This window comes from Anolis carolinensis, chromosome 3 (genome assembly GCF_035594765.1).
Source record: "Anolis carolinensis isolate JA03-04 chromosome 3, rAnoCar3.1.pri, whole genome shotgun sequence".
In the NCBI taxonomy this organism is placed as follows: domain Eukaryota; kingdom Metazoa; phylum Chordata; class Lepidosauria; order Squamata; family Dactyloidae; genus Anolis; species Anolis carolinensis.
In genome coordinates, this window is record NC_085843.1 from 247,703,356 (window position 1) to 247,722,892 (window position 19,537).

Below are 19,537 nucleotides of genomic sequence, written 5' to 3' on the forward strand. Positions count from 1 at the left end.
GTATTTTATTCCACCAGCCAACATAATTCTGAATAGATTCTGCTTTCTGATATGCTATAACACTTATATTGTGTCTGGTTTAAACATTAAGAAGCTCTTTAGATTCCAAAGAATGAAGCCTGTGCAAGCCTAACAAGTTTGAATAAACACATTTTATTTTGAGTTTTAAGCAATCCAAACAAAAATTCATCAATATAACATAAATACAAAAAGTATTTAAAGCACATCACTGACAACCAGCTACATGGTATGCAAGAACTACAGCAAACCTCACAGGAGCAGCAGAAAACGGGACTTGGTGAATAACGGTAATGACTCCTAGGGGCGAGCTATGTTCACATATACAGGGCCTACAGACTTTCTGAAATAAAACTAATTGGGTTAAACTTCAGGGTCCTTGTAGAAATAGATAAGTATTTCCTTTGAAGTAGGCACACATCAGTGCTCTGCTTATTTGCAGAATTTAAAAAGAGACTTGATAACAGGAAACATTCTCCAATTTGTAGGTCTGAATCATACAGTTCAACCAGCAGGAGGAACACACAAACAATGGAAACAAGTGAGAACATTTTAGATTCAAGACAAAGAATGGATAGTATATTATAAAATCTATTATTAGGGTGTGATCCCAATAGATATTACTAATATAAGCCCTAACGGGTTTGTTTTGTGCCTCCCAGGTAGCAGCTTCCTGTATTACATGGGAAACCACATTTCACACTATAGGGAATCTTAAAAGCAACTTGATTGAGCTGTCTCTGCTTTTGTTGGAAGGGAAAGAGGAGAAAAATTCCATTGGCTAAGTCTGAATTTGCTGCCAATGGCAGGCTACTATCCTAGAGTCTTGTATGTAACAAAATCCTTTTTATAATAAACTTTCTCCAAATAATATTTTGTCCTGGTGATGTGTTACTTGTACATCATTTAAAACTAAAACTCTCAGTCATATCACACGATTTTCAAAAACACAGTAGTAATTGAAAATTTCAGCTAACTTTACAGTTGTCTTTGAAGTAGAGCAATATGAATGTTTTCTCCATAATTTAATGCTCTTTTTCAGACTGAATATTAAATACAGGAACTAAAATGGGGGGGGGGGGAGTCTCAGAACTATTTGTTGAAGAATCTACTATGGCTTTTTCCTAGATGCGTATGGCATTAAATCAAGTATTCTTAACAGCAAAAGATTGAAGCAAACAATTTGGCACACCACCACCTATCACTTCAAATATGTATTTTTCCTACATTGGCATGTACTTTAGTGCCACCTTGTGGTCAACCTTATTTTATGTATATAGTGCTATTTAAAAGTTATTTCTTAAAATGGGAAGGCAGCAAGGTTTCCATTACTACAAAAAAGGCTAGTCCTAGTGGTGGTTCTCAAACACATATTTTACAAGGAATTTATTACTTTACATACTAATATGACAAAATCCATGTATTATATAGGATACAGCCAAATCAAATTATATTTGTATTAATGCAAAATGTATTAATTTCATATCTTCTCTATCTCCTCTATCAGTGACAATATTTCAAGAATAACTGTGATCTGATATACTAAAAAAAAATCCATCCCCAAAACCAAAAGTCTCTTTGGAAAACAATTCAGAGGTATCCAAAGGATTTAAAAAACTATTTGGTGAAGTAATTGCTATAGAAAAATGTTTTTGTTGTGAGAAACAAGAAGCTATAGACATGAAGACTCAAAGCCACAATATAAATGATGAGGAAATCTTTAATCTCTCCATCTTCACAATTGAAAGATTCCATGCTATAATATTACCAAGCTATCACCACAGGTAAAATTTAGTGTGGAGGTAGCATCCTTCCCATTGCAGTAATGAAATTAAACTATTTTTACCAGCCCCAGAGCTGAGAACATGTTGCAAAAAACATTTAGGATCTTTATACCCAGCCTTATATTCCATTTTCCCCACCACTCCATGGGAAGAACATCTCTTCTGAAGGAGCTTCAGAAGAGTAGTGCACCTCCATTTTTTACAGTGGAATAGCGATTATACCACTTGCTATGGGCTCCCAAGTAGCTCCCAATTAATGTTAGAGAATTGTTCCCCAAGGCAGATAAATCTAAAACTACACATTTAAACACCCTAACATCAGAACAGTAAGTTTTCTGTGGGTTCTAATTTAACCATTCAGTGAAATGCAATGATGGAAGCAGAGAGGTCTCAAGATAAATTGTTCCCTTACTCACAGATGTCCCAATTATTTGTAATAATTATACTATTAATATAGATCTAATGGCAGTATCAAGGGACTGGCTTTCTAAGGCTTGGATCCAAATGAAAGTGCATGGGATGGCAGAAATAGACTTCCCTGCTCCCTTTTCCAATGGAAAAACTCCTCCAGCATCCTGATAATGTTACACAGATGAAGAGGGTGCATTATGATGCAGAAGAAACTGAATAACTGTGAACAATTCTGTGAAACTGAAGGCATTTATTTTTTCATCAAGCAAAAATGAACTTGTGTACTTAAGTGATTAGAAATTCTCACTGACAGAATAATGGCTCAGTTAAGTCAAGGAAGCTTCATTTATTAGCAGTGTGGTTGACATAGATGTTCAAATCTATTTATTTGTGCAACTGATATAGTATGGAAGCTCACTAATATAAAAGTCTCCAAAGAGAAGCTGAACCATAAAGCTTGTTTCCCAAAAGCACAAACATATTATAGACTTGGGGAGTCACTGCAATTTTAATAAACTGTAAATTAAACTTGTCCAGAACGAGCTTCGGTCATTGAAACCCTCTGGATAGTTTCTACTGAAACTTACAATACTGATTTCACCTGATGGAAGAAAAAAAATACTGGTCTTGTACCAAGGCTTCATAATATGGTTACAGTAGAGAATTTGCCTCTTGTTACTGTTAACAAAATTTAGAATCAAAGTTGTTTAAAATAGAGGAATCACATCCTTATGATATGTTTTTATAATGAGGTTGCTTACAACATTGAGAGCAAGCCATTTTGTAAGCTCCGTGTTAAAAGGGTGCAGAAAAATTGCACCGAGGGTCAAAAACGGTACCAGAAAGTACCCTAACTAAACATTTATCCTCATAGGTAAAAGTTGCAAGTGAAATATTTTGCCACAAAACAGAGAATGCACAGGATCAGTTGGATGATTCCCCCTCTCCCCCCGGCAAGCTGTCTATACAAATGTTGTAGCCTCATTTTCAAATCGAGCACACAGTAACTCCGTTTCTGTAGATCTCACAGAGAAAGATCAATTTTTACATTTCTGTTCAGACCTTATTTTAACCTTACTTTCAGAGACACACAAACAAATCCGGAAGGTCAGATGCCATTTTAAATGCTATTGGTAAAAGAGTGCAATATTTAGGATATAACATACATGGGTCTTGGGCTGCAATTCTATAAACACTAACCTAGAAATAAGTCCCAGAGAACTCAAAGGGGCTCATTTCTGAGTAGACATGTATACAATTGCTTAATTCGGGACATGGCTTCAAAACATTAAAAAAGGGCAGGAAATTTATAAAGGCATGAAGGTCACAAGCCAATAAAGGCATAAAAGTGCAAGTTACAATTTAAAGGTAAATTAATTGTGCTAAGTACACACTAATGAATTCACAATCTTCTCTCCTTAAGAGTCATTACCAGTTATGCCAGTGAAGTAATACTTGGTTAGAAAGCCCGCTGAGAATGGAAGTCTCTTTAAAGCAGCTGTACTATAACCACAGAATAGTTGGCAAAAGTAAAATGCATATATTTATTGTTAGAACATTAAAAAGGGTTATTTGCAATATGTAGCTAGAGCAAAGCAAAGAACCATTCTTAAAATGTAACAAATAATGCTGCATAGGAGCTGTTAACATAGATTTTGAAGGCTGGGCATTCTAAAAAATGCAGAAGCTTTCACTTTATAAGATCTTCTGCAAAGCATTTCAAGATGAAGTAAGGAATATGTCAGAAGGGAATGTTTAAACCAAAGAATTTAATAATTTTTTGTTAATACCAAACTTCAATATTAGTGTTTTTGGCATAATATTGATGCACTTTAATGATCATCAAATCTAAGTTCTGATACTCTGATAATGTTTCTGGTTGGTTTGGGATTAGTCCATAAATAAAAGCAAACAAAATTTTTGAATGACAGAACACTGCCCTGTAGTTGTTGCTTTTCAGAGATTGTAAAGCAATACACAAGAGCTCTTCTAGCACCTAGACCCAACATTCAGTTCTTTCTGGGTGGAACTGTCTTAATCAAGAGTCCCAGTGGGCGTTTTGGTCACAGAATGTATTTAGTCCAAGAAAAGAGAACTCTGCCTCAGGTGGATCCTTCCAAAGGCTCTTCTCCATTTCATGGCGGAAAATACTTAGCGTAATTAACATGCCTAGTGGCATTATGAATGTCAGGTATCAAAGTAGTCAGAACTCCACCGAATATTTTACCACCTGCAGTCTCCTTCAGTTCCACAAACAAAGGCCACATTTCTGTACTGAGAAAATTAAGCTTCCCTGTAAGACCCCCTGAGGTAGTAAAATGGGGAGCTTATGGGTATAGTTACCTCTCACTTTATTACACATTACAAAACGGAGTCCCAGACATGACCAATTATGAATCTGCTGAAACGAGACAGGCCCACTTTTCCTTCCAACTGGTTACTGTGCAGTAATAGAAAATGAATCTGAATGCAGCAATGAACTGGCATAGAAATGAAAACAAATGCTTCGCAATATGGACACACATTATGTTCCTCTTGTCTCACCAAGTCCCTGGTGCTTACTGCATAGCATTAGAACAGCTGACACAATAGGAGAAGTTTGCAATTGAAATATGAGGCGTTTAAAGGCAATCCCCCAGGAGCAGCTTCAGGCTATCACATTGCAAAATATGCCATATGATAAGGCAGCATGAGTGAGCATGATTGCCTGTCAGTCTTCTATTTTGTCCGCAGATCCTTGATAGATTTTTCTGTTGCCTACCATACTGAGAGTTCATGGTCCACTGCAAGCTTTTGGTCTCCCAATTTCCGAAGGACATGTGGTAGCACTGCTATCCATTGAGTAAGTAGACTACCACTTCATATGTAGCCATCATTATAGCTGTGTTTGGTATCTGTCTAAACAAGTGTGTTGTTAGGCCACGATAGAGAGAGCCATAGCCTTCTTCTCGCACCAGCAAAGAGAGTGTTTGGAAAAAAGATCTGTACTTTGTTCCTTCTTCTCGTAGCCTTGTTCGTACAACCTCTGTATAAACAGAAAGATAAAACATTGATTTTTCAAATATACAAATATACATTTCGAATATACGAAGAATAACATCACTTATAGGAATTAAATAAGAGGAAAGTATAGAGAGCTATGAGCTACCACTGCTTTTAAAGTAACAATTTCTTGATAGAAATATAGAAGTTGCTTTACATATTATTTCAGACTTTGTAAGTGGTAGCAGAGGGGAGCTCAAAATATGGTGGAAATACCCTCCCCATACCTTATAGTGCAATTGGCAACATTCTAGAGGAAAAATAGGTCTGCAAATACATACATGTATCACCTTTGGAAGCCTCCCCTCCCTGGCCCCAGAGGACTGCTTGCAAAATGCAGTCCACATTTTGCACAAACCTGTCCCACCAGATACTTATAAACAAGCTTGGCACCTCTCTATTCATTTTTTGCCTACTGGAATACACAAGCTGGGTTGTTTACAAATACAGTAGGAAAAGAGATCTATCAATTTCAATATATTTTCTCTAAGCTGGACTAAATATGGAACCAATTTAACACATGCTTTCTCAACAGATTTGATTAAAAAGGACACAGAAATTCTGGAACCATCAATACAAAACAAAATGATTTTGTCATCAATATCACGTCATCACTGTCATCACCAATCAAAAAGCACAAGTTTGTGGACTCCATTTTTCTGGGGAGGCCATCTCTATATGTTGTTTTAACTTTTCTCTTTTGTTTGAAGAATAGAAGTTTACTTGAAGGGTCGTATTACATGCCTATTTAGATCATTTTTATCTTACCTCCAAATACCATAAATACCAGAATCTAGACATTTTAAACAAATCATGTTCATTACTTAAGCCAAGATATATTAACACAGAACTATACAGTATTTTTTTTTGCAATAAATGGGAAAAGACTTCTATTTTTATAAAAAGACATAATGAATCCAGAAGCAATGCATCCTTACCGTGTGGATAGGCTATTGATGTGGCACATGTTTTGGAAGTGGCTGCAGCCATCATCATGCCAACAAAGTCAGATGCTTCCTTGACAGATTCATCTTCCTCATCCATAGCAGAAGCAGATTTATATTCCAGTAGTCTTCGCTTAATACTCTCATATATAACGAAGTGAATAACAGTCTCTGATATGCCTGCATAAGATGCAGACATTCCTCGGTAAAAACCTTTAATTCCGTCTGCATGATAGACTTTGCGAACACATTCAAAAGCACTCATCCGCTTTTCCCCACGATTTCTGAAAGAGGATTAAAAAATATCCAATATCTTAAACAGGTTGTTAAAAATTTTCCAGGTGCAGACATCATGTGCTCGTAAGATGAAGTTTCCAAAGAATAAATTTCAGAAATCTACCTCACTTACTTACTGGTAAGGAAGGTTATGAATTTCCATGTGAGCATATGGAAATTTTGGCAGAAATCTGACTGCATGACATTTAAATTTAATACAGTTACAAGAAAATAACCCTTCCCTATAAGGCAGTGGTTCCCAAACTTTGGGCCTCCAGGTGTTTTGGACTTCAACTCCCAGAAATCCTAGCAAGCTTACCAGTTGTTAGGACGTGTGGAAGTTGAAGTCCAAAACACCTGGAGGCTCAAAGGTTGGGAATCACTGCTATAAGGAAACAAATGAAAGAAAATCCTATAGATGCAGTGCCTCTTTGCTCTCTTGGTGCATGATGCTTGCTTTAATCCGGTGGTTCTCAGCCTGGGGTCCCCAGATGTTTTTGGCCTTCAACTCCCAGAAATCCTGACAGCTGGTAAACTGACTGGGATTTCTAGGAGTTATAGGTCAAAAACATCTGGGACCCCAGGTTGAGAACCACTGCCTTAGTCTAAAATATTATGAGATTGACAAATCTGTTTACTGTTCTGGCTTCCAGCACTTTATTCCCATTCCTGATCCTATTGTCTTGCATTTTAGACAAGCCCTGCCCTTTTCCTTGCAATTGTATTTGTCCCACTTTTTGGTTCTTTGATGCTTATTGATATATTTTGATGCTTTTATTCTGTGGTTTAATTGCTTTTAATTATATTGTTATGCATTTTACTTTTTATATCTTATATACTTGTCATCCGGGCTTGGTCCTCATGTGAGCTACCTCAAGTCCCTTCGGGGAGATGGAGGCGGGCTATAAGAATAAAGTTATTGTTATTATTGTTGTTGTTGTTGTTATTATTATTATTGGGAATGACAATTACAAGAAACTTTCTTACAGCAGTTGTTACATTGTTTAGGTATGATGAAGGGGAAAGGCTATCTTGTCCACGCCCAGTGTTTTCATGCCTGACATTCATGTGCTCATGAAAATGAGCATGCTCAGCAGAAGTTATGAGTGATATTCCCGTCCATGTTTGCTAACAATATGAAATGTCCTGTTGACTAAATCACTCCAAAAAAAAAAAAAAAAAGGGGGGGGGTCTTCCTAGACCTTCCAATAAAAATTAAAAACTGAACAATACATAAACAAACAGCAAATAAACCAGAAATGCAAATTAATAGATTTTTTTTACCTTGCATCGAGTTGTAATCGTGTTTTTATTAACCAAATTGGATTGGTTGCTGTAATTGCAGTAAAACCTAAATAAATGTTTTAAAACAACAAATTAGGTTTGCTAACATCAATAAAATGGTTTGTTATAAGCTAAAATATGCACAACAAGAAGTACAAGTTGACGTGAACTGACATGCACTACACTAGTTGTTAACCAGAATGTCTGTAACGACATTTTATTACTTTTGCAAGTCCACAAAGCCAATAATCTTTTGCACAATTACTTGAAAAATAAGTATCTTACTGTTAGTTTTAATTATAAATATAAACGCAATTTGTGCCAGTATGCTCACACAAATCCCTTTTTGATATATTGTTAGCAGAATGACAGATTAAGCTAACTGAATTTAAATGCACTCCAAATAAAAATAAATCACAAATGAAACTAAAGCAGATCAAAAAGAGCATAAACAGAGCATAATATATTCTCGGTAAATTTAATTTATATATCAAAAATATAATGCAAAGTATATCACATTTACTGAGTATGTACTTAATGTTGTATGGCTCAGACGCACATCTGTACATATACATTTTAATACTGAGTTACACAGTATTAATTAAATGAGATATTCTATGGACTATGCCAGTGAGTTCTACTTAGCATTCAAAAGCATAGATTGTTGGCGGGACCCAGTAATATTTTACTTGTACAAACACTGAAAAGTTAAAGCAATACTATTTGCATACATATTATGAATTCCTTAGAAGCAAGACAGTTAACTATTCAAAGTTTTTATAGGGTTAAGAGACAACACTGCTCCATTATCTATCTTGTGGATAGATAAAAAAAACTCCTCTCACTAAAAAAGCAGTTTGGGATGGCTGCTTTCAACAGCCAATCTAAGTTATTAGTCTAAGACTAAACAACAAAATATTTATTAGATAATACATCTGTAGTGGACAACTACAAATTGTGCTAGGCCCAGGGTATCCAATTTATTGCTGTAGCTTTTATTTTATCAGCATATGTAGAAAACATTCTCACTATGCAAATTCTGTTCTCTTCCTGCAGAAAAGGGAAACGGGGATTTTAGGGTGAGTGTTCAGGAGCATCTTGCTGAATGCATCTCTCATACATATTTCAGCTACATAACTTGCTTGAAAACTACACAAAGACTATTGTGGCTTTTGGGACCATCTCTGTTAACTTGGAAAAACTGGAATTTAACAGCTGAGACAACAAATTCAGCTCCAGTGAGTTCAGTGCAGCTTACTCCCAAGTAAGCATGCACAGAATTACAGTCTAAAGGTTCAGAAACAGAAATACCAAAGGAATTCAACTGTTTTAAAGTTTAAACTCTGTTTATAATATTTAAACTGCTGACCAAAGTGGTCCAAGTTAATCAGTAATATGACTTTCACTCTCTGTGTCATAAACCTCTGTTAAAATTTCGCACCTTTCCCATGTAAAGCGTCCTTTTCAATTTAAAAAGAAATAAGCCTAAAACTTTGGTGCTCTCTTTATTTTCATTTAGATCTCATAAAACCCACTTTAGCATTTGACAATTCAGGGTGACAGTACTATACGGAATTGTAAGAAGTACATTATTTGTGTTAAGAATCTATTTTTTAAAAAGTAGTGCATTTTTCTTGAATATAACCTTTATTGAAACCAGCCCGACACAATAGTAAGGGACCGAAATTAAATTAGGAAAAATCTCTTTGGGCTGCAGATAGGTTTTTAACACCTCACTTTCCCAGTGCGAGGCTGGTGAAGAGGCTTAGCTTCCCCTCACTGACTGGCCTTTTTTCTACCTGTCTACATGAGGCAGGCAGCAAAAAAACCAAAAAACAAAAATACCCAAAGACAAGAGGAAGCCCTGCCCTTTCTACCCATTGCCAGCCTTACTGTTGGAAATGGTGTGAGGCTGGTGAAGGGGGTGGACATTCTCCTGCTGGTCAGCCCTTCCCCTACCTGCTCTGTGCGGGTTGCAAAGAAATCCTTTATGGGCCACATCCTGCCCACGGGACATATTATCGTGCAAGCCTGATTTAAACCAAGGATGAGCATCTCAGCCTTAACTATGTTACCTAGGGCTTGTGGGAGTTGCAGGTTTCAAGCATCTGGACATGCAACACTCCCTAGCTCTGATTTAATCATAAAGCATATCTTACTAGATTGAGATAGGGCTTATTTTTGTGCTTCCTCTCCCAAACTTTCTGACAAAAATTTAAAAAACCTTGCCTTCTTAGGCAACACAAGGTTTTTATCTATAATATGGTCACATGTGTGCACAAAGAGCAGTTAGATTTATTTAGCACTTGGAAGGAAAGGGGGAATGGGTCCATAACTGGAAGATCTGGACACATATTGTTTCTGTAGATTCTCTAGAAATAGCTAATGCAAGAATGCAAAATGCAAGAAACAAAGGAGCTACATTTTGGGATTACCTAGAATAATCACCAGAAAGCAGTTTTATCAAAAGCTAATCTGTTATGAGATCCTATGCATATTGTATTTAGAAGTAAGCTGCACTGAAATCAATGGGACATCCTCCAAAAGTATGTATAGCTTTTTCAGCCTTATCATATTTTCAGTTTTCAAACTAGAACAAAATTGAAGCTTAGAGGAGACTGGGTATAAAGATAATCTACTTCAGGTAACAAGGGGACAAATATGTCATAAATGTTTAGCTCACTATCTGTAAAATCTATATAAGCTTGGAAAGGAGCCTCAGAATTGAAGAACAGGTTGTTGTACAACTCCTGTTCCAAACTCAAAAATACTTAGTGTTGATATGAATGAGCAAAAGTTCTAATGCAGCTTGCTCGATGTATTACACTTTGCTCCTCAAGTCAGTGGGAGCAAGAAAATAAGCTAGGAACTCATACTATAGTTTGCTTTGCATGACATCTGGACCAGAAACTCTGGTTCATCTGGCTTACTCAGAAAAAACAAACAAGATTTCATGCTAAACAAATTACAGACAACATCTGACTTATTTAACTACTCTTGATGGCTAGAGGAGCAAAAACAAAGTTTGCTTGTTACAAAAAGGCATATTTCTAAAATACTTACTTTAATATCTGAATAGACCCAATGAGTCCTATAATTTTTGTCTGTCTTGATTTATTGGTGTGATGTAATCATTTAACATTAATTACAGTATTCCAGCCGCACTGAGCGGACTTGGCAGAAGTTAACATAGGATAAATTCAGTGAAGACTATGTGTTCTACTAAATAGAAGTTCTGTTTCAGTAGATGTTGTACCAGTCCACCTATATTCTCTATCTATTTATTCCCAATAACAGTTCATTTAATTTTAAACTCTTAGTTATTTACAAAAGGGGTTTTTTTGAGGCAAAAGAAGATATTTCCATATAAAACTATTAAGTTCCTAGGAATGAATTTATACTGACTTTATTTGCAAGTCATAATATACTTGTTAAATTAATGTGAATACATATAATGTCATGTAAAGGGGGAGCAACAAAAGATGTTAACAGCAATGCTGTTATTTACAGTTCTAAAACAATCTTTGATTTTTTTTTAAAGAAAAGAAATTCTGCATACTGTTGACATCAGATTAAACTTCACCAAGGTGGCTAAAGTACACAACAGTGATAAATAAAATGTTTCCACCTCTTCCCAAATTCCACTGGAAGAAATAGCTGAACGATGTTTTAAAACAGCGAATACAACTTGAATTCAGATATAAAGATTCCCCTTACGTTTTTTGTTTGAGTGGTTACAAACCCAAAGTGTGGTTCTTACGCTAGAGGCTGCAAGAGATGCCCAGTTCAGTACTCACGAGGTTTAAGTTAGTCCATATTTCTGCAGGAAGTGACCTGCGGATGGGGAGCATGAGATGACACGATCTCACTCTTTTCACGGGAGAAATGTACAGTAAATGCCTAAAATAGACACAGGCTTTTCTGTATCATAACAACAAGCAGTGACCTCATCAGAAACATGTGACAAAACTGAATCCCAATGGAAGGATTTGTAAATTATTAAATGGTGAGATCTAACTTTTAAAAGTGTAGAACAATAAAAAATGTAGTACAAGGCCACAGGTATTTTTAAAAAGGTTTTGCAAAATGTTCTGAGTACTGAAATTTCTGCCATCTGCAGCAGTTTAACCATGAAAAATACTTACCTATATTTGTTAAATCCAAAAGTAAAGCTTTGGGTTTTTTAAAAATAAAAAATGCTAACCTTGTCACATCGAGCAGAAAAAAATGATTTGATACCACACGGAGACAAGTGTAATTTAAAATGGAACTGAATATCTATTTTTGCACCTAGTTTTGCAATAGATCAAGCTAATTTTGTGTAATTTTAGGAACATGTAAGAGGAAAACTGACAGAATAAGAACAAAAAACGAAGTTCAACAAGACAATTATCTTTTTTGTTCAAAACAGTGTAACCTGACAGACCTTGTTAAGAAATATGCTGGTATTGCACCAAATATGTGAGCCCAACTACTATCTGCAAAGGCTGCAAGGTTGCAATAACTACAACGCGCTGACATCAAATGATCTTTCTATTCTTCATTTTACAGTATAATATAAGAGAAATGCTCTGTCAGAACACAAGAGTTTCCAAATGTGCACATCATTCACCATTAATGCAACATAGGAAACAATATTTTTGTAGGTATGATTTATTAATGTACACAGCATTGCTGCAGAACAACATCTGCCTCAAAAAAGAAGGCAAATCTAAGGCACAATTCACCATACGGAATAGCTCTGTTAGGCCAGTGGAATGTGTGTACGGCTTTCAACTAAAAACATTAACTTCAGATGGCTTTCCTTGTCATTCCAGTACAGGCAGCCCTCAGATTATGAATGAGATAATTGGACACAAAACTTTCCCTTACAATTAGCGTTTTGATTTGGTTGCTGTTGTTTTTGTTATTTACATCTAACTAAAACAGTAGGTCACAAAATTGGTAATGAAATATTACTACCTGGGTCCCATACAAAGAAGACAGGATATAAAGATCTTCTGAGCACATAATTGCCTTGGTGACTGGATATCCAGTTGTGCAGACAACTATATCCAGTAGTCATATGACTCCCATTGATATCACAAATATGAGAGGTTACATTAAGACTATGTACAAAGTTTAAGTATAACCTTGTCCAGAATATTTCACATAGAAATCAAGGTAGCTTTGTTAATCCATAAAAACAAAATTGAAAATGGAACCCAAAATATAAGGGTCATTGGTAACAACCAATTCTGGCAAAGTAGCTGTCCCATAAAGGACAGAAAAAAATAAAACATATGAGGTATCAAAATTGCAGGCATAATAGACATGTCAGGCTCTGTAAGGTTATGTTTCATATAAGCAAAGAACTATATGACTCACTAGTTCAAATGTAAGTTCTTTTTAAATGATACAAACAGAGAGCAGGAGTCTTGTTTTAACAATTACTAGAGGTACTGAATACATCTGGCATGAACACTGGGATCTTGTTGGTGCACCGTACTGGTATAATTGTTCAGTATTTGTTATACCATGTACCTTAAGGACCATGCAGGAGCAGCAGGAAGAATGCAAAAAACGTGTGACCGGTGATTTTCCAAAACAAAACAGGTACTTGGAAAGCTTTAAGGGCCTACCTAGAAGCTACACTGCAAGGAAATAGGCTGCTTGGGGAATGGTAAACAGGATTCCAGCCTAAATTGTCTGTTAAAATGTGAAACAACTAAATATCTTTTAATAACCAAATTCCCCAATTATAAAGAGTTTATCATATTCTTAGCTGTTAAAGTAACTGATTTTTAAGCCCAAACAGATCTTGTTGGCAAACTGGTTAATTTAGCATATGTAAATTTTAAGAAGCAATTACAAAAATGACAAGGTTAGCATTTTTTTCAAAAGCTACTTTGTTAACAGCCCATTAGATTAGTTGCATGGCTGACTAAGCCAACGGTATGAGGCAGTATTTTGTGCATACTGAAGCAGATATTTTAAATTTTAATCTGTGGGATTTTTAGTATCCTAAAGCTATTCTAGTTCATGAAAAAACATAGCTACCTTCACAGCCAATTGGCATGGAATAGCCTTTTTCACCAATCATGTAGTTTAGGTGCATAACTGCAAAGCTGAACATTAATGCCTATCAGTATTGCAGAAGCACCTGAGCATGATAATTTCAAGTAATAAGAACAGAGCAACAGAAGTGCAAAAAGGGTAGCTTTCCATTATAAAATGAGAATAAAACATGCATATCACAAAGTGGCAACTATATAAATAAATGCAATAAATAACTGAACCAGGAAAATCTGCTACATTATCTAAAAATTTAAGTTTTAAAAACACAGTAAGAGGTCAAACCACTGGATAAGATAACTTGATGAGTAAACTGAGTCTGCATGTAGATATGGAGCTTGCTAATAAAGTTGTTCCTTACATTTTTCTTTGACTGGAAACAGTTGCACATCTACATACAGACTATCATAAAAAGGGTACACAGTTTTTAATTCTGAACAGCCATTTCTGTGCAATATACATTGCATAAATTATGAAAATAACCTTCTTTTAAAAAAGATTACTAATCCATGTGCATATCTTCTGTTCCGCTCTTTGTCAAGAGAAATAATAGTCCTTTAAACTTCTGAGGAAAAAAAACACAGGTAACAGAAGAGCCTTTACATCAACAAAGTCTCTGAAGCATCTGATTGACTGAGATGCATTCAAATGATTTCCCCTTGCAGTTTTCCTCCTCCTCCCATTTCCATACCCCATGAACTTCTTCAGTGGAATGTTAAAGCTACTGATACTTTACATCAGGGGTCCCCAAACTTTTTAAGCAGAGGGCCGGTCCACAATCTTTCAGACTGTTGAGGGGCCAAATTATCATTTGGAGAAAAAAAACAAAACAAATTCCTATGCATATTGCACATGTCTTATTTGTAGTGCAACAACAACAACAACAACGAAAGAACAATACAATATTTAAAAATGAAAACAATTGTAACCAACATAAACCTATTAGGATTTCAATGGAGAGTGTGGGCCTGCTCCTGGCCAATGAGATAGTCAAGTTAATTAGGATTGTTGTTGTTGTGTGCCTTCAAGTCATGTCAGACTTTAGCCGAGCCTAAGTCTAAAATTAATTATTTATTTACTGCATTTATTTACTACATTTATATCCCACCCTTCTCACCCTGAAGGGGACTCAGAGCAGCTGTATGTACATACAATATATTATATTATTAGCATAACACAATATTAGCATTATATATTACTATATTGAACTATACCACTATACTATTATATAATATGTAATATATAACATATAATTAATATTATTATATGGTATTACTATTATATTGTATAACGTAAGATTATTATCAATATTATATGTATATACAATATATTATATTATTAAAACTGATATAAAAATATTATATTATAAAACTGAGGGCAGGGGCCAGGTAAATGACCTTGGAGGGCCACATCCGGCCCCCGGGCCTTAGTTTGGGGACCCCTGCTTTACATCTATCCTCCCATATCAGAAGCACAGATCAAAGAATGACAAACATCTATCAGCTTGCTTCTTCCCTGTTTATTTGTCAGATCTAATATTCTTAATTTTTTAAAAATAAAGCAGACTTTTTGTGGATAAGAATGGTTGAATCAATTCACAGTTTTTATCAAAACTGTTTTAATAATGATTCGGTTAATCTTTGAATATCTAAATGTGGGTATATACAAGATCTGCAGTGGAAACTAAAATAGCCAAAAACACAGAAAGTATTAAGCAACACTCTGTACCTTCTTAATCACATTCTTTTTGATTGATGAAGAGAAATCCTTCAAAGTATATTAGGATTTTGTTATTTGAAATATACAGAAAGGAACTATGGTTATACAACCATCTTAGATATTTATCTATTAAAAATAACAGCACAATATATTATACATATGTATTCAGAAAGATAACTGAGTTTAACAGGGCTTGCTACCATATAAATAGGTATAGGATTAACGTGGCAGGCTATTAATTCCATGCACAATTACTTTGAAGGAAACTCAACAAATTCAGCAGGACTTCTTAATAAACATGCACAGAAAAGAACTTGACTACATTTAACCTCATTCTTTTCTAAGGGCTTGTTCTCCCCCCACTCCCTGCAACAAGCTAAAAATTAACAATCAAAGCTATCAAATTAAGATGATTTAATTTTATAGCAAATGTTGAATACTTTTTCAGCATGAAATGTATAGGCAGAAAATGACTGCCAAACCTATTTCAAAGAAGCCAAAGCAAGTGGCTTCACATACAAAGTTGAGTGCAACAAAGGGGTACCAGGGTATGCTTCTTTATTTCTAGAGCCTTTTTTGCAAATCATATTTGCTTAGATATAGATGAAATGAAGAATTCTGATATATTTTGCTATCTCACATAGACCCCCATGAGTATCTACTTAGTAATATTCATTTTCAAATCACAGACTGTCATACTGAGGACTGTTGGCACAGCCATCTTGTTATTGAACTCTAAACTAGCCATTTCCCCATTTCTGTTACTTTTAAATTCACAATAGCCACTCAACTGCTAAGAGGGTTTTCAGGTAAGTCAAGCTACAGAAAAGTTACAGATCCTTACCTGCCACTCCAGCTGAGGTCATGTGCACTTGGGTCGAGTCTGGCTCGAGGATATTATTCAGTGCTTCTTTGCAGTTGGAATAAGCAGCAAAATACATTGCTCTAAAATCAAAACAATTTAAATAGGATTATCTATGAATTAACAAATACAGAACATTTTTTATTGTGTTGCCGAAGGCTTTCAGGGCCGGAATCACTGGGTGCTGTGAGTTTTCCAAGCTGTATGGCCCATGTTCCAGAAGCATTCTCTTCTGATGTTTTACCCACATCTATGGCAGGCATCCTCAGAGGGTTGTGAGGTCTTTTTGGAAACTTTTTATTTTTTTGTAGAAAGGGAATTTTGATCTAGTCATGTTAGGGCTTATGTTTCTTTTAACCTGAATACAAACTAGATGGCTTTGTAAGTTTGTAACTACTCCTAGGTAACACCTAAAAGAGGTTGCATTTATTTATACAAGTCTTTTTGGCTAATGTGAAATTACTAATGTAGAATATACGTTTTTATTTAAAATCTCCCTTTACACACTCCGTGTGCTTTTGTTCAGTGTGTGTGCATGCATTTATTTATGGGATTCTGATCTCCCATGAGAGGGAAAAGGAAACTCTTCAAAGACAGAGGTGGAAACAGTGGAAGCTAAACCCCTCAATAATTGAAATTACTGGATGTTTTTAACCCATTACTTTACTCCTCTGAGTTGAATGGGGTAAAATAGTGCTAGTGGCTGCTAGATAGTCTTCAGGGGTTTTCTCTCCTATTCAAGAGCAGAAGATGAGGGTTACATTTAGCAGTAGTGTGCTGTGGTAACTCAGTATAAAGAAACATTTCAAATGGATTCCAACTCTTTTAAAAAAACCTGAACAAGCAATTTCTATATATAGTACAGCCCCCGTATGCATTCTTGAACATATCGTGGAAACAGAAAACTGCGGCTCATAGTGACCCCTACTGAAATGACTTCTGCCAGAGGTTACCACAGTCATCTTGGTGCAGGAACATAGCCAGAAAAAAAATTGGGAGGGGTTGAAACTTTTCTTTTAGCGAATCATGAAGAGTAGGTCCATAACACAAAACCATTTAAATTGTATTACTCATTCTATATTTTATATAGACTTAATTAAATCAAATTTATATTTTAGCTTCAAAGCTTCAAGTCTAAAGAAAACAAAAATGACTCTTAATTGGTAATTTAGTGGTTACAAACGAACACCACAATGATGTTGAAAGCACTTGAAAACTGTGTCAATACACTTTGACAGAAATCAGGCTACATTGATAAACATTTAAGAGAGCAAGTCCAGTCAGTCTTTCTTGTCCCATTGTGCTTCTTATGGGGGTTTGGTTGACCAATTAAAATTCACAAGTAAACCAGGTATTTTTTTTAACCTGAAAACCCCTAAACCACCCCCTTGGCTACGGACTTGCCTTGGCGGATCAAGGAAATCCCTATAGATGACCTAGTCCATCGGATGTGGGTAGGTGAAACCATTGGTGTGGGGATCATATTACACTGGCATAATGCACATTTACATATGACATCAACTGGCTATTAATTCATTAGTCTTTCTGCTTATCATATGCAAAACTGCCTGATAATTTCATGTTCTGAAAAACATACAAATTGCCATAATCAAGTATAGGCATACCTTAGTTAACAAAGCCCCAAATAAAGAAGCTCCCTATTTCAAAGTCTTTTTATTGGAGCCCACTTCAGTTTCCCTTTTCTTGTCTTTCATCTAGCTGAAAATGTTTGAGAGTTTGTTTTTGGAAGCACTGGCATTAGAAAGATAGTGAGGGACGACTGGGAAAAGGCAGACTTCCGTCTGGGTTGCAACAGTGTGTTTCCAAAACAATAAAGCTTGGCCTCTGAATGAGATTCTGCTCTACATGAACCAGTTGTAACTGTGTGTGTAACAGGCAAGATAGAGAGCTGCCTCCAAAATCACTTGCTGAATATGTATGAAGAACAGAACACAAAGAGGAAAGCAGAGTAGCCCATATCCCCATGCTGGAAAAAAACAGATTGTTAAATTCCATTGCCAAAATGGAAATTATAACAAATGTGGAGGCTGTTGAAAGAAAGAAAAATCACCCAGGATGCATTTTGGAGGAAGCTTTCAAGTGGTCTCTAGAAGATTTGAAATATTTTGTTTGCAAGGCTTGTGGGTCCTGGTTGTTTGATTTCACGTGTGTATGATGCTAGTTTTGTATTAAATAATAGGTGAAACAGGTTGAAATCTTTTTTTTTAGTGATGTAGGAAACCATTCCTATTTTTTCATGTTATTTCTATCTCTGGTAAAAAAATAATATCTGTAACAGGAATAAAGCCCAGGTACATAACTACAGTTAACTGAGGTATTCTTTCTGTATGACTTCAAATCATTTTTTTAATCTATGGTGATCGTAAGATGAATTTATCATGGGGATTTCTTGGTAAGATTTGTTTAGAAAAGGGTTGCCATTGTGTCTTTCTCTGGAGATGAAAGAGTATGACTTGCCCAAGGACATCCAGTGGGTTTCATGGACAAGCAGGAATTTGAACTTTGCTCCTCAGAATTGTAATCCAATGTTGAAGCCACTACTCCACACTGGCTTCAGTATACAGGCAGTCCCCGAGTTACAAAGATCAGAAACAACACAGAGTTACAAACTGGGGTGAGGCAACAGGAAGAGAGAGAAATCAACCCTTCAGAAGGGAAATCAATTCCTGTAAGAGTTATCATGGGGAAAAGGTGTCTCCACTGAAGCTGTATCACCAATCCTTGTTTCCACAAGTCATTTTTTCAAAATTCAATTATCACAGGGACAAAAAGTGAGGTGAAATCTTCTGAGAAGGGCACAGAGACAGCAAAACAAACACAATAGGGGTGTTAACTCTTCCTTATACTAAAACACATATATATTTTTTGGTTGGAGTTACACTTAAAATGCATCTGTTTCAACTTACAAACAAAAACCTATCTAGCTGGTAACTTGGAGACTGCCTGTATTTTAATATCGATATTTTTTCCACAAGGGGGCAGGAAAGAGTTTTCTTTATGTTTTTTTATTATGCTATCAAGGTTTGTTCCTATTTAGTACTTTTCTGTTTTTCTTAACGACCTTTAAAATAACTTTAATGAATAGTACTTACGAGCATGCCAAATGAACAATTTTATCACAA

General features: G+C 35.7%; 1 protein-coding gene across 2 annotated transcripts in view; it reads right to left on the reverse strand.

Annotated features, from left to right (window-relative positions):
- Positions 1-133: 133 nt before the first annotated feature.
- slc25a36 (solute carrier family 25 member 36) overlaps positions 134-19,537 on the reverse strand; it is a 45,939-nt gene continuing 26,535 nt past the window's right edge. For both annotated transcript variants that reach the window (XM_003226713.4, XM_008119642.3), the window contains exons 4-7: positions 16,377-16,477; positions 7,760-7,826; positions 6,194-6,483; positions 134-5,238 (exon numbers count right to left, since the gene is read on the reverse strand). In XM_003226713.4, the coding sequence (XP_003226761.2) occupies positions 5,045-5,238; positions 6,194-6,483; positions 7,760-7,826; positions 16,377-16,477 (652 nt within the window). In that variant the 3' untranslated portion in view covers positions 134-5,044. The remainder of the gene's footprint in view (positions 5,239-6,193; positions 6,484-7,759; positions 7,827-16,376; positions 16,478-19,537) is intronic.